This window comes from Plectrocnemia conspersa, unplaced genomic scaffold (assembly GCF_051122295.1).
Source record: "Plectrocnemia conspersa isolate PC_06_02 unplaced genomic scaffold, ASM5112229v1 ptg000006l, whole genome shotgun sequence".
Taxonomy (NCBI): domain Eukaryota; kingdom Metazoa; phylum Arthropoda; class Insecta; order Trichoptera; family Polycentropodidae; genus Plectrocnemia; species Plectrocnemia conspersa.
The window spans coordinates 6,043,025-6,066,776 of NW_028277170.1; the positions used below are offsets into that span (position 1 = coordinate 6,043,025).

At 30.5% G+C, this 23,752-nt stretch overlaps 2 protein-coding genes across 2 annotated transcripts; one reads left to right on the forward strand and one right to left on the reverse strand.

The window, feature by feature from the left end:
• Positions 1 to 874: 874 nt before the first annotated feature.
• Positions 875 to 12,283, forward strand: LOC148234101 (protein disulfide-isomerase A5). Its single transcript, XM_088187990.1, has 11 exons — positions 875 to 991; positions 3,310 to 3,554; positions 4,230 to 4,437; positions 4,511 to 4,740; positions 4,835 to 4,989; positions 7,471 to 7,598; positions 7,678 to 7,836; positions 7,988 to 8,120; positions 9,737 to 9,939; positions 10,004 to 10,160; positions 10,374 to 12,283. Exons 1-11 carry the CDS (start codon positions 965 to 967, stop codon positions 10,634 to 10,636), a joined length of 1,908 nt encoding a protein of 635 aa, XP_088044116.1. The 5' UTR covers positions 875 to 964; the 3' UTR covers positions 10,637 to 12,283.
• A 4,969-nt stretch (positions 12,284 to 17,252) lies between these two features.
• Positions 17,253 to 23,046, reverse strand: LOC148234102 (uncharacterized). The gene is made up of 5 exons (XM_088188290.1): positions 22,913 to 23,046; positions 20,211 to 20,383; positions 20,054 to 20,137; positions 18,565 to 18,755; positions 17,253 to 17,855 (listed from the first exon to the last, which is right to left on the reverse strand). The coding sequence occupies exons 1-5, from the start codon at positions 22,922 to 22,924 to the stop codon at positions 17,662 to 17,664; spliced, it is 654 nt and encodes a 217-aa protein (XP_088044416.1). The 5' UTR covers positions 22,925 to 23,046; the 3' UTR covers positions 17,253 to 17,661.
• Between the last annotated feature and the right edge of the window lie 706 nt (positions 23,047 to 23,752).

Sequence of the window (23,752 nt, forward strand, 5' to 3'; positions counted from 1 at the left end):
CTTTTTGTTCAGGAAGGGTTTGCTCTAAGTAATAAGGGAAGAAATCCCACTGTACTTTTTTTATGTTTCTTCTAATGTTAATATCAAAATTTATTGGAAGGCAAAAAATGACTGGGTTATGATCAGACGCGAGACTATTGTGGACCTCTATATTGCATGTGGGTAAGTTGTTTGTAATAAATTATATATATTGCTATGTTCATAGTATATTTTTAATTATAAAATACATTTTTTTAATGATTTTTATTAAATATATTATATAATTTAGGGACGGTGATGGTGGCGGGTGGCAATTAGACACAGATTGAGCCGCTGCAGTAGTATGTTTATTGACGGTTACAGTTGTTTATATTGTAAAAAGGGCGGACGCGAGAAGATGCGTCCGCACGCCAGGAAGGTTGCCAGTGTAGAGAGAGAAAACCGTCACGCCAATGCTACTCAAGCGCCGACCAGTTTTGGCCATAACAAATCTATTTTGGCCCCCATAATAACATAGGTATATAAATTTAAATTATTATTTATATTTATCTTTTTATATTATTAAATTATTATTTAAAATACAGTAATGGGGGTTTCATAAATAATGTCATAGGTTTCTCGTGAATTTTTATTCCCCCCCCCTTTTATGTCATTGAGCCAGACTCCTGTTTGTTTCACACTTTCACAATTTCGCAGACCCTTTCCTCCTCTAGCCTTGTGAAATAATTGATTGAAGTTGCCTAACTTATTATTTTTTATCAAGCTAACCAAATATGGGCAGAATTTTCCACATACAAAAATACGCTTCACTGCGGATTTTAAAGTAAATATGTTTTAATTTTTTTTAAATATACCTGAATCAATATTTTTTACAAAACTTTCATTCGGTACATAGACGCAAATTTGGCTGTTTGGTCGTAAGTCAAAGTGAGAAAAAGCCTATTTGACGCGACACGTGTGACAGGCGGTCATTTACGGCTGTAACATGTATTTGAACAGCGTCGGTTTGACGGTGAGTGTTACGCGCTTGACCTGCATTTGTAACCGGCGAGTTTTCTAAACGCCACGAATACGTTATCGTTAAAATTTGATTACATGTATGCGGCGGTAGTATAATCACTATCGACCGCTGCGCTCATTACCGCGCGTCGTATTGATCTGGTCAGTGCATCTGTTATGGAGATGATTTTATTTATATGAAATTAGACAGTTCGCTGACCAATGTAATTCTTAACGAACGAGTTACATCAATAAAATATTAGTTTTAAAAAGTTATATACTGTTATTAACTATCAATAACAATTAAAATGCCGTCGCGACTTTTCTTCTCATAGCATGTCAAACATATGTGGGTTTTTTAATTTCAATTTGTTGAAAACTTATTATTAATGGCTGTTAATCGATTAATTAAAAGTTGGCGTGATCTACAATAAATGGGATCTGCAACATTCGACACCAAAAATCATCTCAAAAGAGTAATAATTAAAATAAATTGAAAATAAAATTTATTTAATATGTATCTCCATTCGATGCTACCGACTCAGAAGTCATTACAGTGCAAATATATAATCGTCACGCAGGTCTAAATAAAAAGCGCGTACTTTATCTTTTCTTGTCGTTGAGTTTAAATATTTTTAAAGAAAGGTCACCCACATGCCGTCTATTGTTACAGAAAATATTTTTTTCTTTAAATCCAAATTATTTTGCAGTTTGGCAAATTTCAAGACCTTATTTAATATAGCAACTCTCCTTGTGTTACCAAACAGGTGTTGAACAAGCGAGTACGGTGAGATACATTAACTTTCGCTCTCTTGCGTGCTAAGTGACGAAAGTGAGTAAGAAGAAGTGGGCATGCGGAACGCATGTAATGCACACTCTTATCTCTCACTCACTCTCGTCACTTAACACGCGAGCAAGCGAAAGGGAATGTATCTCACCTTACGCACCTGGTGTTACAGCACATAACTCGTCATGGATTGTTATAGAATTAAATTTTCCATAGCATGCAAAAATAGTTACTATTCCAATGTCATTGATATTGTTGCTTTCATCAACTGCCATACTAATCATCTCACTGCATAATAAATCATTCTGTATTTGCTTGTCAACATCTTTAAACATATATTCGATATGGCGTTGCACTGTTCTGGTAAATAGTACTATTTCCTTGATTCTTTTCAATACCTGAGTTTTATTGTCAAAATCGTGCAGTTAATTCCAATGATAACCAAACAAGAATTACAAGTTTGTAACTTGACAATAATTGTGTAATATAAACAAAGGGTAACCCGCAAGAACAATAACACAATATAACGTCACTGAATGGATCACCACAGTAAACCTTCGTAACCGTTTAAGAAAAAACATTTTTTTTCTTTAACGGTTAAAACGCTTCTATTGCTAGACGAACTGAATACTTTTTATGATTATGATATGCGTTAATCCTTCCAATTGGAAATAGGGAGTGTTTCAATTGATGAACCCTACAGACGCATTCGCACATGATCATTGTGTAGCGTGAAAGAATCTTTGGGCAACTACATGTAAACGTATTCTGTTCTAAATTGATCAGAAACGTGTAATAAAAAGCAGCGTCATGCTCAAACGTTGTATAGTAATTGTATGAACACTATCAAAGGGCTAGTAATTTATACTCACTTTTAAATAATCTCGAGCTATACACCTGTATTCACTGCAAGATCTGGATGGTTACTGAGTTAAAAACGGTTTAAACCCTAAATGGAATAATATAGCCACACGGTTGAACAAAAATAGCCTCGCGGTTGACCCACTGGCCATCTATGATGTAGACCAACAAAGGGATATAAATTGTTTTATTGCATAGTCTGAGTTTCTAAGTACCGGATCTTCGTTCCTTTATCTATTCATTTATGACTTTTTACAATTCTTCTTTCCTTACTTCAACCTAAAAAAATATTAGATATGCAAGATTATAATATTAAATTCGCAGAAGCATTGCAAAACAGATAAAATGAAGATCTATTACAAAATTTTCCTCTTCAAATGATCATGTTAAAATCCACACTTAAGATGGAAATTTTCAAAATTTCATCTATAAGAGAAAAGCTATTCAGAAAATTGTTTTTTTTTTAGGAGGGGGGGGGGGGGTGATAATTATTACCACTACCTGTTATATAACAACAAATATTATATATATGTATGTATGTATGTACATACTTACATAAATCTACAATACTTTGTTTATTGTTATCATTGTCTATATTTTGTTTAATTACTATCTCATGTATACTTACTGAAACATTGTAACACAGATAACATTGTTAATGTTTTAATGTTGTTATTTTTCAGCTAATTCTGCTACTGGGCTGTACTCTACCATGTATTGCGGGAAATGGCGGAAAGCAAAAGTCGGCTGTAATAGACGACATCACAGAGATAAAAGACTTTAAACAATTACTTAGGACAAAGACAAACATACTCGTTTGTTTTGTGTCAAAGTCGAGTAGCGAAAATGCGAATATTTTAAAGGCGTTCAAGGAGGCAGCGTTGATAATTAAGGGACACGGCACAATGGTGCATGTGGAATGCAACGGGTATGTATTATAAAATGTATTTAATAAATTTAAGGTTTAAGTTTATTTAGTATACAATTTGTCTTTGTACAGAAATACCTAATTTTTTATATAGTTTTTGAAGTCTTATCACCTGGAGTTTGTTTGATGGTTTACTAGGCTTGGTTATGTTGAAGAGTAAAAATCTATATTTTTGTTGCTGGTTGGTTTACTATTTACACTTAATCAATGGGTTGTTTTTTATCCGCCTGCTGCACAAGTAGTTTTGCAAAAAATTCTAGAAAACATTTTACATCCAAGTGAAGGACATAATTGAAGATAAAAAAGAAATAAAATTTGCATCCTCAAACGAAGTGAGTGTTAAATGAAATAAAACACTCTAGTCACTGCAACCTTTGTCTAAATCTAATAATATCTACTGTGGTTGATCAAATTGTAGATTTAATTAAGTCAAATCATTAAATATCAATCAATCAGCTCCTGGCGATGTATCTTAACAACTAAGGGTCCTTCCTTAGTCTTATCCATATTTGTTTTCAATTATGGCTATTTATTGTCATCTTTATTGGTTTGAAATTTATATTCAAAGTAATAAGGCCGGTTTGAGGTCATATACATTGTTTTTAGAGCATATTTATAATAAAATTCTCATATTCCACGCTCTTGACTTTAAAATTATTTAATCTCGATTTTCAGTGCTGCAAAGAAGATGTGTAAAAAATTAAAAGTAGACAAAAATATACCTGTATCTTTCAAGCATTATAAAGATGGCGATTTCAATAAAAATTATGACAGAAGAGAGTCAACTTCGTCCATTGTGAATTTTATGAGAGATCCCACTGGAAGTCTACCATGGGACGAAGATCCGACAGCCACTGACGTCATTCATTTACCAGATGCTGATGTATGTATTACATGTAGTAGCCAATTTTGATAGTAGAATGATTTTGTTAATCAATTTTTTTATTTACTTTCAGTCCATTGTTCGCTTTCTGAAGAAAGGACCGACCTTGATGAAACCATCTATGATTATGTTCTATGCTCCCTGGTGCGGATACTGCAAGATTCTTAAACCGGAATACTCCGGAGCAGCCGCAGATTTGAAAGGCGAAGCTTATTTAGCTGCTATCGACGTAGCCAGACCAGAAAATTCAGTAATTAGAAATTTGTACAACATTTCCGGTTTTCCAACGATGCTGTATTACGAGTAAGTTTTGAATCATGTTATATAATATTAACAGAAAATACTCCACTAACAAGAGAAACATTCTGTATTTTAATTATGTATATATATTTCACAGAAATGGACAGATGAAATATCAATACGAAGGTGAAAACACTCGAACGGCACTCGTGAACTTCATGCGGTTCCCACGACCCAATCAAAAGGCTGTGAAGAATGAAGAACCTGAAGAAGAATGGTCTTTGGCTGATAACAATGTTGTACATTTAACAAGTGAGATACAATAACAATTTACAATTTTAAAATAACTTGCTCTTTATATAAAGTTTTCACTAGTTTTTATCTTATGATTAAAAAATCTTAGTAAAACTCCTCGTTTTGAAACACTTGCTTTGACAAAAAATTAAAAATATATTTTTTGCCAGATTATGAGAAACATATAATCGACAAGTAATTTTATTTCCGAGCTCAATGGAAATCGTGATTGAAATCTGTTAAAATTTAATACTAGATTTACGAAACACATCAAATTTACGGGTTTCTGATTTATACTCTGATTTGATTTGTATCAGAGAGTATTTTTCTTTTTTTTTTTGCATTTTTTTATATTTGAACAATGCAATTTTTATTTTGGGAAACTTCTTATTTTTGAAAATCTAGTCACTATATATCTATCTTTAATGACCCCAGTCAAATTGAAGGATTTATACCCATAAATCTAGTGTTAAGTTCAATACTTGAAATTTATATGAATGATATATTTCCAATTGGTACTTTGAATCTTCTTCAAACAGTTAATGGAAAGTAAAATTCAAATTATGTTAGTATTCTTAAATCAGTTGCCAGAATGAGTGTATTAATCCTTTCACCGTGGCTAATATTTTTGCGCGCCATTTTAAAATTTGTTAATATATATTCATGCTATATTTTTTTTAAACATAGTTCATTAAATTCAAGTGATTTACAACTTTAAATTATATTAAATAACCATACTATGGCTCAAAGGTTTATGGCACATTTAGATGTCCAACGAGTACTGACCATTTACTTGATGACTTTTATTGAAGCCATCCGCGGTGAAAGGGTTAAAATGGAAATCATGTTTAGATTTAAATTAAACAACAACAGCCTACGTTTTTTTTAAATAAATTATTCTCAATATTCGAATGTGGTTTAAAACTAGATATAATATCGCCTGCAATTTAAATTGATATATAGTATTTTTTTTATGTTAAATTTTCATTTGTTTCGTTCTTTCTTGATTTTTTAACAGGAATTATAGTAATAGAGTATTTATTGTTTGATTTATCTTGAATTATGTATGTAATGTATTAATGTCAATAAATGTGACTGTCTGCTATGGATTCTATACCAATATAAAATTGCGAAATAGATGCTAAATTTAACATTACATTTGTTACAAAAAGCGAAATTCTAAACGAAAAATATGGTACATATGTAATTTATTTAGAGCTTTGAGTTCTAGATTATAATTATTCTTGCCGAGTCTTTCGATAGCGCAAAAATCTGCCTGCTTTATGTGTATTTTTAAATGTAATACATATATCATATCGCTCTTGAAACAAGTTTAAACAAACTTCTTAAGTTTGTATTTGATTACCACTTAATATACAGGCTTATCGCGCGCGCGACCGCTACTGCATAAAAGCTGGCAATTTTACGCACATATAATTTTTTAATTATGTTACGCTGCCTTCAATTTATATCAGAATAAAATTATTATTTATTATTTTTATTCACCAATTATTGTAGAATCAGTAGATGCAGATATTTACTTTAAAAATTACAACACCCTTTAAAAACACAATACGTTGTTAAGAGCAAAAGTTTTACGAGGACATAAAATTGCTTTTTAATAGTTCACCAATGAATGGTACTTCTTAAAACAGGTATAGCCCGTCCAAGATATGAACGCTCATCGTCACAGTATTGGTGAGAAAAAATATTAGGATGACCACGTGAAATTACAAGTGCAATTCATTTTTACTTTTTTAATTAAATTTGCGGTGAAAGTGTAAAATATCACTTTCTTACTTATTTTGTTTATTTATATACATATTTAACTCAAAAACATGAGAGCAGTTTTGGTATCACTCTCTAGGTTGAATATCTGTTCAATATAATATTTTTAAAATACCAATAGAATATTACAGGAATTGTTTTATTGATTACAAAATACCACAACATGACAATAATTTATAATTAAAATATAACACATTATAATGTTTAATTCAATTTCCAACGTATGGTCACCCTAACCTTAAAACAGCCCTGATTTAGTATTGGTAACATTCTCCTATCAGTGTAAATAAATTCGCGGAAAACTGTATATGCATGCATGCATGTGTACACGCACCTTTATTTCCAACACAACGATGATGAGCGTTAACCTCTTGGATGGACTATACCTCTGTGGAAACGACACAGAATGCACAAATGTATGGAATTTTCTTATTAAATATTTTTGTAGTGCTCCTTAACAGCCGCACAGAAAATTCTGGGTTCCGCAGATAAATTGTTAAGAGATAAAATACATTAGGTAGAAAAATAATTTAATAAACTCGATTCACTTAAACTGGCTTTAACATCTGATTGCACACCACCACCACTACTCCTTTCAGAGTGATCCATATGGAAATGATCTGTACTGAGCACTTTTTATTGAAAATTTTGATTCATTTTCGTTGATCAATGAAATTTCTTGTCATAGTTTATTTATTTATTCACCAACAGGTGATACGTTTGACTCGACGCTTGCTGACAAAAGCGCCCTGGTTATGTTTTATGCTCCGTGGTGTGGACACTGCAAGCGAATAAAGCCGGACTATGAAAGAGCCGCCACTATCATCAACAAAGATAATGTATGACCCAGCACAATTTACTCAAAAGTACAATAGTAAAAATTAGTGAATTAATGTACGTGTTTTTTTTTATTAATAGGAAACTCCTATTTTGGCAGCTGTTGACGCTACAAAAGAATCAGACATTGGCTCTAGGTATGATGTGAAGGGTTATCCGACTATGAAGTTTTTCGTGAACGGAGAGTTTAAGTTTGATGTTAGTGCAAGAGACGAGGAGAGTATAATCAAATTCATGCAGGTAATTTAAATTTCAGCAGCGATTATCAGCGCATTGATATATTTATATATATTTTTATAACTGCGATTTTTTCTATGTATCATCTTTTTAATTTTTAATGTTTTTGATGCATTACTTTATTTTTTTTAACGTTTTCGATGTATTTTTTTAGGATCCACAACCGCCACCTCCTCCAGAACCTCAATGGGTTGACCAGGTTACGGACATTGTTCATTTGGAGCAAGGTATCTTCAAGAATACGCTCAAGAAGAAAAAACACGCTTTGATTATGTTCTATGCGCCTTGTGAGTTACATTTTTACAAATCTTTTCTTCCTCCATTGCCGTTCTCATATCTTAGAGTTGTGACCTTCTACCATATATCTTATATTTACCACTTCCCACAGTTAGCCATACGAAGAACTTCCATTATGGTTGTTGCGTGTAGGGATACGCGTGCTGGTTAGTTCTTAGGTCTGAATCCAAAACACGTTTGATTATATGTAAATTTTATTTGAGTTCTGCGTGGTCCGATCGTTTCGTAATGACGATCAGAGCCGACTGCCTGTCAAACCAGGACATTTCCGAACCCCGTAAGACGGCGTTTGCAAATGCATACAACAGGCGTCAACAATGGTTGAGCATGCGAAATTTGATTTGGTCAAACTATCTCGTCGAAGATCTTTTTTTCTGCACTCCTTGACATTTTAAAACTTAACTTGTCACTCTAATTATTTTTTCTTTGTATCAATATGTGTAAAAACCTGAAGTAGCTCCTCTATGATCCACAAGTATCTGAACACTTTTTTCTCTCCCTCTATTTAATAGCTGAATATTTTCGCATTTATCTTTTTTTGTCTTTATTTATATCAAACTAGTATTGTTCTCATTGAAAAATCAACAGAGTGTACCATAAAAGTAGTATAAATTAATTAAACATAATTCAGTTAAAAAATATATATTATTGTTGTATTTTATAAAAACAGACAGTATGTTATTTTTATATAGGTTGACTATATGTACCATTTTTAACGCAGCAATACCATTCATAGTGATTATACAACATACTGTGCAAACTTTGTGGTTGTGCATTTATTTTTTTAGAATACAAAGATATAAATTTATAAATTGTTATTTAATTCACAATAAATTTGTGCAATACTATATAGTATATATGTGTATTATTCTCATAAATATCAGCGTCATATAGTCGTCTCCGAAGATCGGGTTGAACTCTTGTACTTCGAACTTTATAGCTGGACCTACTTTGATGTGAAGTAGATAACAGCTATTTTGTGATTCTGATACCAGCTAGGCACATTCCACCGATAGTTGGACTTTAAATGGACATTGACTGTCTTTTGTATTTGTATCGGCAGTATATTACTTTATTTATGTCTAGGGAATGTGTGGTGACGGGTTGGCAATGAGACAAAGGTTAGCCATTATTATAGTTACATAGAAATATTAAATGTTTATTATGAGGCGCCGATTGGAACACTGCTTCTGTCACATCATCAAACAAGTAAGTTCTCTTTCCGCCGCTTCCTCAGTGCTGCCAGGCGTATCTCCAGGGTGACCAACTAAATCAGCCCCCACAAGTGCATTAATGAGTGGTCCTAATCCACCCTAGTAGGCAACCATCACATGCTATATAACAATGCTAACGGGTCAAATGAACTTGAGTTGGAAATAATTATAGAAATTTGGTTTTATTATACTTTCAACATATAAATGTAACAAATTTAGTCTCATGTTCAAGGGGTAGTCCCAAAAATTCCATTTATAATTTAATTTTACATTTTATTAATATCTTTCTTCAACTGAAATCTGGTTAAACATGGAGACTTAATCTTCCAGGATTAAGATAAAAGAGTTTTTTGTATGAAATCAGTTTAAAAGATTTTCATTTTTTATTTCAGGGTGTGGTCATTGCAAAAATATAAAACCGGAGTTTAATACCTTGGCGCAGGCATTTAAAGAAGACTCTCGGACTGTGATAGGCGCCGTAGATTGTACTCGTGAACAAGCACTGTGCCAGGAATACGGAGTCACCAGTTATCCGACGATAAAATATTTTAGCTTCTTTGATAGAATAGTTAAAATTTATAATGGCGGCAGAAATGTGAGTAGAATTACTATAATTTAAAAATGTTTATAATAAAAATAAAAATACAATATATTTTTAGGAAGAAGATTTTACTGCATTTTTGAAAAATCCAATGTCTGTCGAATCTAGTCATCAAGAAACCAAAGAACAATTAGATTCATTGCAGCTGACGGATAGTAATTTTGAAAGAGAAATCAGTCATAAATATCCAACTTTAGTCATGTTTTATGCTCCATGTAAGTAGAATCTTGACAACGTTGTTTTTGTAAATGTGTTGTTATAAACTAACATTTGACAATTTGAACACGCGTGATTATTGACAACTGTCTAATTTACAGTGCCGTCAACATAGGAAACTCAAATTAGATCACCTTGTATATAGAATTTTTTTTCCAAAAATATTCTGAGAAGCTGTCCAGTTTTATTAATTATTTATTTTATCGTTTCAGGGTGTGGATTCTGCAAAAAAATGAAGCCGGCTTTTGAGAAGGCTGCTCAATTGCTGAAGAGCGAAAACTATCCAGCCAGACTAGCCATGCTGGATTGCACCGTTCACGCTGGTACAGCAAGCACTTATGACATTCGATCGTACCCATCTTTGAAGCTATTCATGAATGGAAAGTTTGTCGAAGAGTACAATGGAGACAGAGAAGGAAAGGATCTTGTGGACTATATTAAAAAGGTAAAAGCCGATTTGAAAGTAGAGCTATAAGTGACTGTTGGGTAGAAATCTTTTCAACGGATCATTTTCACTGATTAGGATTTTGTAATTGTGTTGGCAAATGATATTTTTCTAAATGACCTATCTAGTGTTAACCCGGGGCTGCCCGACGGGTTCATACGGACCAAGAAAATATACAGCTTAACTGCCCAGAATATATTTTTGTCTATTTTTTTAAATTTAATTCCCAGTTGTAAACATAAGTTATAAACATATTTATAGAAGCATTTAAAATGCTCAATCAATGACTAATTTTTATTTTTCTAAAATTTAACATGTTATTGAAGGCCAGATAAATTTTTATCTTGGACCCTACCAGATTTGTTTTAAAACGAAAGGGTACATGTGTATTATATAAGTGACATCTAGAATCAATATTGGGAATGTCCATTTTTATATAGTAATAAGCATTTATAGGATTAGTGTTTTAAAATTGAACAAATTTCATTAGTCAAAATTACTTAAATACATATGACATAATCTACGAATAATATTAATTTATTGTTTTTTTTTACAATAAATGTCTGATATTTCTTCTAGCGATCTTTTGATTTTTTGGCCTAGTGTTTTAGTAAATGATTTTTATTAATTGATTATGTTACATAACGATAAATATTAATATTAATGGAACATCTGATCGACTAACATATATATCTAACTATAGGCTGAATTAACTATTGAACATTAACACTTAATGCTACAGTTAGTTATGGATATAAACCCAGTGGTTCTATTCGTAACTAACTACTTTGCTTCAGTATTAATTTGTAACTTGTGAACGGAATCATATTTTAGTTGTACTAAGCAACAATATGCAATGGAAATTTGATTCAAGGTTTACATTCCTAGTATATAATACAATGAAATGCATTTGTAAAATTTAAAGTATAGTTTTTAATTTATTAATAATAGTTAATAATAAAACAGTATATATAGGGAAATGACCATTGTTTTTTAATTTAAAAAATGTATTATTTTTTGGGTCCGTTTGGACTAGAACTGGAAGGCCTGGGCAGTTAAGGACTAATGTTTAATTAATGCATTTATTATTAATATTAATATTATATACTACAAAATGTATCGGTAATTTGTGTTGAACTTATAAACTTTTCACTGATCTTATATTTTTAAGATTCTGATAAAAAGTAATGAAAATACGCCAGAAATGATAATTTTAAATTCTTTCACAATCTATTATATATTAATGTGTTATTTTCATATTTGACTGTACATTTTTTGTGATGATTGTGTATTATAGTATCGAGTCGGTGCTTTTGAAGTGTCAATTTTTTAAACAAATTATGTATATACAAAATTTTAGATCAAATGTTATATAATTGATTCTGTAAGAAAATTTTCATTATTGTAAAAGAATATTATTTTTTTAGCAAACAAAATTGTGCCAAAATTTCCATCACTGATTTATCCTTCCTTCTTATACTTATTTTTGAGGTTGGAAATGGCTAAATATTGTATTAAAAGCCCTACTATATTGTATTCATATAAATAAATTAATGTGTCAAAAAGACTTATTGTTCACTAAAATTAAGGCTGTTTACATTTACATAGTTACAATAATTACCTGTTGGATATTTATGATGTATAGTTGAGAGTAAAAATATATATGTGTATGTAATATTCATTATTTTTATTAACCTGACATACTACACAATACGTAGTAAATTAAACAACATTAAAATTTCTGTAAATTGTCACTAATTACGAAGGTTATTATATTTTTAAGTATTATCATTTCATTAAAAATTTGCCAACTTTTGACAGTAAGTTTACTATGGACATATTGATTCTATACTGTATCTTTATAAATTGATATATTTTTAACTTGGTTCTAATTTTTTACCTCGCGTAGGAAATATTAATATATTTGTTATTTTAGTCACAGTCAATAAAATTTATTTATTATGTCGTCTGAGAAGTTAGTATTGTTTATATAATAAAAGGTTTTTAAAAGTAATAAAAAATCTGACTAAATCTTATATAGATCAATTAAAAGTGGCTAAGGACTACGCTATGGCCCACAAGCTGTAGTTTGGAAATCCCTGCTTTATACACTGGTATAAAGCAGGGATGTCGTACCCACTGGGGTACGACACATTTCTCTTCAAAATACTTTGTCTTCTCGCTCGCACAAAATTTTAACTGAAAAACAAAATTCTAAAGTAGCGCTTACTGAAAGAAGTAGGGTCACAATCACATCCGATCATATACCACGGTTCCTCGGTTATTTTTTGCATTTTTTCTGTTCTTTTCCTGAAAAAAAATCATTTTTGACACATGCACACACAATATATATATATATATATGTATATGCATAAACTTCTTTATACAATCAAAAACAGTCAACCTAAATATTTTTTTGTTTCACCGTCAAGTTGTAATGTCATCAATAACGACACTGATTCTTCAGATTTTACATTTTGTCAATACAGCACTGCTATTCAAAAGCACATCGCTTACCGAAACACATTCTATAAATGATAGAAATATTATTTTACACAATTTTGCAAAATATGGAATTCATTGTGTGACTATGAGTAATGTTGAAAGATGCTAAAATAGTTTCGAAGAATTGAGAATTGTTGGAAGTAATCAGTATTGGAAGCGACTTGACACGGTGAAGTTGTACCTTACATTTCATAAAATTGGTATATAACTGAAGGTGAAATGAGAGTATTGAACATTGGTGAAGATTCTATGAACGGTGGATCTAGCTTTGCCAATATGTCAATACCAAACCCAAGTATCTCCAATGTGCTGAATGGCGATAATATGGATACAGAAAATGTTGAATCTGGAAGATACACATTGGCTGATGCGATTATTTATGCAGCAAAAGATGTTGGGAAAATTAGTGTAGATATTGAAAACGAAGTGCTTGATCTAATTGTACAGTTGGCAACGAAGAACGGAGTATTTGAAAGTACTTCAAATGCAGATATGACTGAAGAATCTGTAGTAGAAAACACCACTCGTAATGCTGCAATAGTACCAAATCAAATTACACTTGCGGAAGATTCTAAGATGGCGGAAATCGATTCGGAATTTGAAATGATCAATCAATACATATTACAAGATCTTCAAATGGCATCAAAACCGGCTATGGAAGATTCTTCCAAAGTAACCATTCAAAGAGTCGGACGTTTTTTGTGAAGAAAATGTTGATTAAGTAACTGTAGATAACATCAAGTTTACAATTTAAAATCCAGTGAATGAAGTGTAGTGTGTCATAAAAGATATTGAGATTAGAAAATCGGCTATTGTAAAGAAAGAACTCAAGGATCTTAGTTTAGAAAGTGCATCTGTCGATATTTTTAAGTGCAAAAAGAGAAATAACAAAAATTAATGGAGCACATTCAGCAGCACCAATAACTGCCAATCTTAATATATGAGCCGTTGATTTTAAAAGTGGGGTAAGTCCATATTAAGTTATTGTTGGATAATTAATGGTTTGTGTTTGAACTTAGGAAAACTCTCAATGTATTCCTTCATGCGTTTTACTTCTTCCTCATTGGTTTTCCTGGAGGAACCTTCCATTCTACCATTAAAATCTTCTCCAATTTTTTTTGCATTGAGAGCATGGTCCACTCTTCTTTTAGATATATTAAATGTGACTAAAAAATTCTTTGGCATCCTAAAATTTTTGCTTCTTTGGTATCTAAATAATATTTAAAACTGCAAGTCTTTTCCGTACCCCTGTAATTTCTCAGTCCCATTTTTCTCTTAGCACACTTCCGTGTAAAACCATTTAGAAGTATATTTTGTTTATTGTAGTTTGCAAGTATTATCTTTATAATCATTTTTACTTACCGGTCTCACTGTCCGATGTAACTACAAAAGTATAATAAATATAAAGATTCATATTAATTTATTTTTGAGTGAACTTGCCTCACTTTTAAAATCAACAAATAATTAAAATCATTGATCAAAATAAAATACTATTAAAAATTTACTCTGTTATTTATAGATATGATTGTGAATTGATTAAAAACAGAAATTTTAAGTTAGTCTATACTGACAAAATGTTCTCCATTTTCAAAATCAACAGCTCATATATTGAATGTATTGGATAATCGTACTATAGTTAAAACTAATAATGGGAAAGTATATCCAATCAAAAGTGCTTCATAATTCACGCAAATAAAGGATGAAGTATAGTATTTTGAGTAACTTTCTAAACAAAAAGTCACTGAACTCAGAGACTATGCGTCAAGTTCTCTTATATGCCATTATTGTGGCGGAGAACGTTTTTTCGCGACAAATGCTCGAATATTACTTGCGCCGAAGAAGATACAATAAAAACACTTCAACATACAACAATCACTGGATACAATTCTAGAAATAAGTGAGCGTATAAAGATACATCAAATTAAAACGAAGCTAGAAATAAGTGAGCATACAAAGATGCATAAAATTAAGGAACTTTTTAGATGTAATATATGTCTCAAGCTATTCAAGTAAGGCCAACTTGATGAGAAATATTAATTCGCACATTTAATACATCATACAATCTCAAAAAGTCATTTTAAATTTATAATAAAACTATATGTATAGCAACGAAGTCATGTTGTGAGAAGAGACAAACAAATATGAAAAATGAAGTGCTTATTAACCCATATTAAGCGTCTTAAAAGGGTGGAAAAAATATTTAAAAGTATATTCAAATCACAGTAATATCGAGGGTAATGAAAGTACGGTAAACTACGAACAGCTGAAAGAAATCTTGAATAACCTACACTCACTAGAAATCTGCACCAGAAAGGTTGAAAAACAATAAAGCTTCTGGAACAGGCACGAGCTACTGAAGATTGGAGAAGGAACCTTAAATAGGTACATGCATAAAGCCGCGGTTGCTAGCAGGTAATAAACATTATCATACAGTAAACACCAACTAATGTCTAAGATAAATTAATTAATTGATAAATCATCATCATATCCTGTAGGTCCTAAGGACTATGATGGGCAGGTCACCTCGAAAGGATGGACGAAATCTGTCACTGGAAGAATGCAATGGAGGAAACCAAAGGACAGGCCATGCTGCAAATGACAAAATCAAAATGGATGAGTTGGCGATTGGATGCGGCTAGCCGAGAGATAGTACTTGTGGAGTAGACCTAGTCCCATATTGGGATGTAGCAGAAGAAAAAGTAAAACTAACTCATTTATTTCTTTTTGGATAACTATCGTCTTCATTTAATTACTTTGTTTTCTGTATTATTGTTTGTCTTTCAATTATTCATATATTTCTTAGTTTTTTATTAATATACGAATGCAAAAAATATTACATACATTCCAAAGTTCAATTTTGAGTGTAAGAATAATATTAGGATATGCGGAATTTAAATGAGACTTTGAAAGAAAAAAAAATGTGCTGAATTTATATTTTTACGAACCTCATAACTTGTAAACTTATATGAGGATTTTTTTATATTTTGTTATTATAATCGAATCAGATGCTTAAATTGTTTCTATTATCTTGCAATAACAATTATTATGTTAGTGTTTTACAAACTTTTTTTATTTAAAAAAATTAAAAATGTTACTATGATTGTTTTTTTATTTATATGGATGTACATATATATATTTTTATACATTTATATTCCATCAACAATGTAGTTTCGATTTTTATATTTTTGTGTGTGAAATGTTTAAAATCTAATAAACTTAAATATTATTTTTCAATATTTTTATTTATCACCCTGTGTAACAGTAAATAATTAAGTTTTATTATGCATGTTATAATTAAAAAATAAATATCTAAAAATAAAACCAAATGCAAGAATGAATTTGAGAAAAATAATGTACTACTAAAACTCACAAACTCCAAACAAATTCATCTTTTGAACTCAATTATATAATATTTAGATAATAATAAATTAGTAAAAAAATATAATAGAGCATATACAATGATTAAAAATTGTTACCACCACAATACGTCTATTCCGGTTGAGAACAGATCAACATCATTCGATAGTAGCAGAAATTCAATAATAAATTAGAATGGGTAGCAAACTGTAATGCTTACAGATTTTTTACATCGAGGGTCACTAGTACAGTGATTGCTTGTCTTCAACGATGTTTTTCGGGATTCTTTGTTTTATAATGATTTTAATTAATAATTCTGACAATTCTGTTTTTAAAGTAATATACTATATTGCGACAATTTGTCTGGAGGACGAGGCAGCGGAGATTACTTGTTGGTCCTCTAATGAGGTAGCTCAATAGAGTAGCGAATGGAGGAGGTATCCTCTCGGAAGCATCTTAGACTCGTGCGACAGTGAAATTCCGGGTGTTCAAATTTTTTAGAAAAATCTTATTGCTCTTTTATATCTCAGACAGCTGTATATATTTTATTTATTTTTTTTATAAATCTTAGCATTATAATGTACTTATGTATCTTGTATCGCTCCAAACATGCACTCTCTCAAAATATGTTATCAAGAACAGGTCACAGACACGTCGATATTGATATATTGATCGTAATCAAATTGCCGGCTAAGTTTAAAGAAGACGTAGTAACTGAAAATGAGGGGCTAGAAACACAAATATTTGACTAAGGAAGAGGGAAAAGTAAAGAAACTCAAAGGTATGATTATTTTGACGGACTAATATTTAATGTTGTATACTATACATTATAAATGAAGAAATAATACCTGAGGAATTGAGCAAAATTATATTTTTAAAGCTAAATGAAAGCAAGACGGCGAGAACAAACATTAGAAGCAAGTATATAAATGAAATATTTGCTACTATAGTTTTATTCTAAATAAGACAAAAACAATATAATTGTATTTTAAGATATTATTTCAATGATTTATTTTCATTTTGTCATATTTTAAATTGCCTTCTTCCAAGAAACTTGAAGATGTTTACATTTTTTTACAATATTAATCTATTAGAAGTTAATATCTTGATAAGTTTTTGTAATAGTTGAATATAAGAATTGAATATGTTTTGATTATTGGATCATATTTATTGTTTAGGTTGTAATACACAATTTAACTTGATATGAAAAATGAGCGATTTGTTAACATTAGCGGTAGAGGCTCGAATGGTGAGTTAACTTGAATCAAAGGAGGTATTATAGCGCCGGATGTAGAATTCAATGGATCCAAAGTAAAATTGCTGCTCACATTTAAAGAATCTTGCAGTTCGGCAGGAATCAAATTTTGTAAATTGTCAGTAAAAGTATCTGAAATTATAAATTTAATGAAAATATTATCCTTTGTAATTATATAATGTCTGTATGTTATATGCAATAGGTTAATTTAGTATACATTTATTGTTTAACAATGTAGTGTGAAAATGTAATGAGCATCCGTTCATAAAAATATAAATTTTTCATTTTAAATCTTACATAAGTTTAATACATGTTTTACTTACTTTAATTTTATTATAAAAGGCTAGTAGATAATCTATATATATATAAAATAATTTCATGGTACAACAAGATTTTTGATAATAATATAGAATAACTTAATTTATATGTAAATTAATTAGCTGATGTATTATTAGTTCCTTTCTAATACATACATTTTTTAAAGTTAATTTGATTTTAAGTAAAAAGTCTAAGCATTTTATTTGTTTACGTCTACATTATTGATTCTGTGTACGCTTTGAATATATTAAAATCCAAGTAATTGTACTCATATAGTTCAAGTAGAAAATATAAATATTTTTACAAAATTCTAATACACATAATAAATTAAATGTGAGGGTCAACTTAAATATTTTATAATTCTATCTTACTCTTGATCAAAAAAGTATTAATAATAGTAACGCATATATTTATTTTTGTACGAATATATGTGACTCACTATTTATTAATTTAACTATTTTCTGAATCCATAATCAAATAAATAAGCTTATAATGTGCGCTATGTCGGTTGTATATTATTTACCTGGTAAGAAACCATCTGAAGAATTTAGAGTATTCAAGCTGGGATTCGAGATTGATCCTAGATCAAAGGGCGCGATGCCTGTATACACTTTTCCGCTAATATTGGTTTGTACAGGTAGGGGAATGTTTCCTAAGTTTATCACGGAGCCGTTTTTGTCAGGATTGAAGAATGTCAAGTCCACTTGCTCATTTCTGAAATATTTAATTAAGTGTTTAGTTTTGTATAACTGTACATATTTTATACATACATAATTTGATGATACATATATTGAAAATTAATTTTATGAAGAAGTATAGTTAATAAATGAAACGCTAATATGTTTTTTAACATTCCGTCAGTGGCGCTAGATTTGAGAGATCCAAGTTCACTTCATGAGTTTATGTTTGGTGGAGTCCTCCCCTCTTCTATCTTCCTACTTGGAAGAGTGCTACATGCCACTGCAATAGTTTCCTCTGAGTGTTGCACGGTACGTTCGTTTAAAGCTGGTGGATCCTTGCCACCAAATAAGTAAATTTTCTCAAATATTTAAATTTTGTTATATATTTTTATATTACACATGTGCATTTATTTAGTGAAGTCATTTTGAATGTTGTACATTATTTTGGTATCATATGTTGGACTGAATATCACAGATTCTATAAGATATGAAGGAGATCAATCCGAGATTGGTAGTAGCGGCGAAACCTCATATAGCATCTCTCGTTTTCAAAGTAATTTTTGTGCAATATTTTTTAAGTTAATTTTATTTTAAATAAAAGTTTTATATGAATACATCTGATTTAAACAAAAGTATACGTATTTGTCACTAAATGATTGATTTTCAGTCGTGGATCTTACAGGTGCGTGCCATTGGTGGCTCCAGAGGCGCTACTAACGGAGTGTTAACAGTCTATTTTTGTCTATTGTACGATTCGGTTGTCATTAGTGCGCAAATAGGGTGAGTGTTAAATAAGTTTATGTTCGGAATTGCGTAGTTCGTAAGATCTAAGACTAGTATCTCAGGTCGTGGGTTCGAGTCACTGCAGCAGAATTCAGTTTTTATTTATAAAAATACGCTATTATTCTCAGCCTAGTGGTTAATACTTACTTGTAGGTAATCATTATGTTTGATTGACTTACCAAGTTACGGATTTTCCCAGTTGTAATGTATTGAGCTTACGACTGTTACGAAATAAAATTATAACTAAAAGAGCAATTAAAGAAATTATAAGCAAAGCCAACCAAAATATAATATTTTATAGAATGGTACTTTAAATGAAGAGTGAAAAACTGGAGGCTACGATCGTCAAGTTTGTTTCATTTGCCTCAAAAAAATACTGTGCTGTCTCAGAAGACATAGTATTAAAAATAAGAAGCAGCGTGCTTGAAATAATATATTTTCTATTACTATTGTATGTTGAAAGGAGAATCATAGATCAGACAATAATTATCTGTATTGTTTATAGTACAAAAAAAATATAAAGAAGATTCAAATCTATATAGCACTTACACGAGGGTGTCGTTGCTGCTGGTGTCGTTCTCGCCGATATCAGTTAATATTCCAATTTCATAAACAATCGCTCTGATGATGTATCTATAATAAAAAAACATAAGTTTTGTATCGAAGGAAAATAATCTAGCTTTAGTGTATTTAAATAATAAATTACAGATTTTGCGCTGTAGTATTGGTAATGTTTTGAGGTGCAGCTTGTAGTGAATCTTCTTCGTTAGAATTGTATTCTTCTTTGTCGTACAGACCGTTGAATCTTTCTGCAGAATCACTAAGACTCAAAGGTACTGCATAAGCTACTACAGCGATGCACAGGTTCATTAACAAGATCTGCGAAATATGATACTATTATATAACATCTCTTTTCTTTACTATTTATGTAAGGCAAATGAGCATGTATTAAATTTAATGCTAGAGTTCATTTCGTTATAGTAGATTTGATCATATTTAAGAATAGTTATTATATATTATTTATGGAATTACATGTTACTGTAAGGTTATGCACTAATTGCAAATCTGTTGTTAATAATCTTCTAACACCAACATAGTGATAGATATAAATTTAATATTGGTGACAAAATAGTTTAATCTTAGCCATATTACAGCAGTAAATATAATGTTTTTTAATTATACAATAACCGATTATGACTTTTGGACCACTGCGTAAAAGTCTCAACGACAAATATTTAGAGGCTTTTCGTGGTAAATGCTAAATATAACATTTGCACTATAATAAAATTAGCACATATCGTACATACGTCACATTTTACACATAACCAAAGATGATAAGTGGAACTTTACAATGAATAATTTATACTCTGCAAAATACGTATCAAGTATTGATTGTAATAACATTGTTTTTATATACATAGGTATGTATAAAGTTAAAAGATTAAACATCACCTAAATTTGTCAAATGTAATGATATATTAATATTTTCAATTTAAATTTCTTACATTTGTATCAAAAAGTATGCTGCTGTTTTAGATACATTATTCAATTAGAATTGTGTCAAATTTTCCTTAAAATGTTTTATGCGAAGAGGTAGATATAATAATTAATGAGGAAGTGATTTTGGACGAGTTATTTCAGGCGATGAGCAAAACAAGCAAAATTGATCATATGTGAAATTCTAATAATACTGATATAATAGAAGCATATGGATGTAAATAATGTTTTGTTAGGTTTGACAGAAAGGTCACGAGAAGGGCATTTGTAACATCTTAATAACAATAAGATCTCAACATTTTCCAAAGCTCAAAACTCAAATAGATAAGCCATAGCTCATTGCATAGCACACTACTAAAATAAATATTATTGTAGAAAAAACGTGGCAATAAATATTGATAAAGCTAAGCTGACACAAAAAATCTTATAATAAGTAAAAATGGGATAAAAATACATTATGCACTATATACATAGCAATCAGTATTTTTTATATACGATTTAAGTTCTTATACTTTTTAAAAACAAATAATTAACCAGACTGTTGTAATCTATACATATAATATGTTTTTACAAAAAAATATTTTGTGTCTGTCTCTAATATTACCAACATAAATTGTTGAGAATATTAGAGACAGACTTTAAAATATGAATATATTTTTACTATTTTTCAACAATATTCCTCATGATCCGAGAAGTAACACACTAAAAAGTCGATTCTGTAGTATATAATAAGTACTAATTTTGTATTGCTGTATGCCGGATGGATATCGACATCTCTCATACTTCCACTACTCAATAACCTGACCTTGCCATTTAGTGTTCCTCTAATATTCACGATTATATGTAAAATACGTAGACCTCTAACTTTTTTTCCAAAATTAATCAACTATTCAGATTAAAATTTGTAATAAAAAAAATACGTTGATAAATTAAGTGAGAATCGACAATATGTAGTACATGATTTTAAAAAACTTCGTCGTGTTTTAAATTAAAAAAAAAAGTTTGTTATATCTGGGCCAGTGGCGTAGCTATGTGCCGCCTCCCATACATTTTTTGCAAAATAATAAATTGATTATTATTAAGCTCTTGTTATTCGTGAATTTATATATATTTTAGTGAATTCAGGGTTAAAAACCACACTAGATGATCCCATCGCGAATATGCCGCCCCCAAGCAAGTGCCGCCCGGGGCGCCCTCTATAGCTACGCCACTGATCTGGGCCACTGTATCTGACTATTCGTACGACTATACTCAAGGAATAGATTTTTAGCACATTTCGCTAAAAAGTATTAATTGCACTTAAGTTTTGCTACAAACATATATGCTTTGAATATGTTTTATATTTATCATTTTCATTTATTCCAATTATAATAATTGTGTAAAATATACATAGGTAAAAAATCAAACATAAAGTCTATATATGCTAATTATATTATATAGTTCTACATATGTAGATATATTTCAGTGGAACTTTTAATTATTGTAGTTTTGTACACTGACATAATTAAATTAGCTCATTAACTAACTTGTAGTGTAATAAAACAATATTGCACTCCTACACCATAATAAAAATATTCTGTCGCGTGGGTTTAATTGAACAATATTGTACTAATATTCACAGTGCGTTTGTGACCATGGCTGATTCAATATTAAAGTTGTAACAATGAAGGGTTGATTGCGTAGCCAGTTGGTCAGTATAAGTTTGAAAACAATACTTGTAAACGCATTAATGCAACGCTTGGCCAAAAGCACGGATGGAATGCAAAATAAGATATCGCTGAAGCAACACTCTACAATCATAAAGGTGCATTCACATCGTGCGTTGTGTATGGAATATAAATGAAGTGTCGCTTAGAACATACTATTATGTCGATCAATAAAATCAGGGGTAGCGCAATTATGACGACTTACAGTTGGATTCATCTTGGCGCGATGTGGTCTGAGGCTGCACTGAACCACGGCTCTTCTATCTGCTCATATTTAATTGCGAGACGTGTGACGTAATTGTGGAGGTGCTAATTTGACAGTTTCCATATACTTGTGTCATGGGCAACGCAAACAATCGAGGCACGTTTTCACGTTAAAATTATTATAAAAACATCCACAACAAATATTTTTTGGAAAGTACTATTTTCCAAGAATTCACATGATAGTTGATATTCTTTGAATAAAGAAATATCAACTATGATTCACAAATATTTCTACAAAAATAAATGTCTTTTATACACATTTAATTAGATTTTAAAAGTATTAATTCATAGATTTTCATCACCTTTATTTGTGCAAGTCTTAAATATGATATATATCCCTGAAGATCCAAATGGTTGGATACTCCTGGCCTAGGGGTTTGCCATAAAAGGAGGATAAAGTTAACCAGAGATTTTTTAAATAATCATTATATTTTGCTTTGCACCCAAATACAATAAATTTAATTAAAATATATTTTAATTAGTGCAATATACAAAACTTTTACACACTTTGTTAATAAGTGATCCATTATAATGTTTCCTTAATGAGAGTAACATTTTTTTTATAATTGAAATTGAAATGATAAAACAGTTTTATTATTAAACGTTCAAGATTGTATTTAAAGAAACTTTCAGTGTGATTCTGAAAAAAAACGCGTTGTACTGCGAAACATAAGTGTACCTCATTTACCTTTTATATTTCTGATCTTAGAGATTTACAAAGTTTACCAACCCCTGTTTGTATGTAAGCATATTTTCATGATAAATCCGCTGCGATAAGGTT

What these genes read in the sequence shown, in the direction of transcription:
- LOC148234101 (XM_088187990.1), top strand. Translation starts at nt 965, where the DNA reads ATGTATTTGAACAGCGTCGGTTTGACG. An exon ending in GTGCATGTGGAATGCAACGG is followed by an intron (nt 3,555 to 4,229) that starts GTATGTATTATA and finishes CTCGATTTTCAG; the next exon opens with TGCTGCAAAGAAGATGTGTA. An exon ending in CAATGTTGTACATTTAACAA is followed by an intron (nt 4,990 to 7,470) that starts GTGAGATACAAT and finishes ATTCACCAACAG; the next exon opens with GTGATACGTTTGACTCGACG.
- LOC148234102 (XM_088188290.1), bottom strand. An exon ending in AGCAGCAACGACACCCTCGT is followed by an intron (nt 18,756 to 20,053) that starts GTAAGTGCTATA and finishes TAAATATTTCAG; the next exon opens with AAATGAGCAAGTGGACTTGA. An exon ending in TTCAGATGGTTTCTTACCAG is followed by an intron (nt 17,856 to 18,564) that starts GTAAATAATATA and finishes TTATAATTTCAG; the next exon opens with ATACTTTTACTGACAATTTA.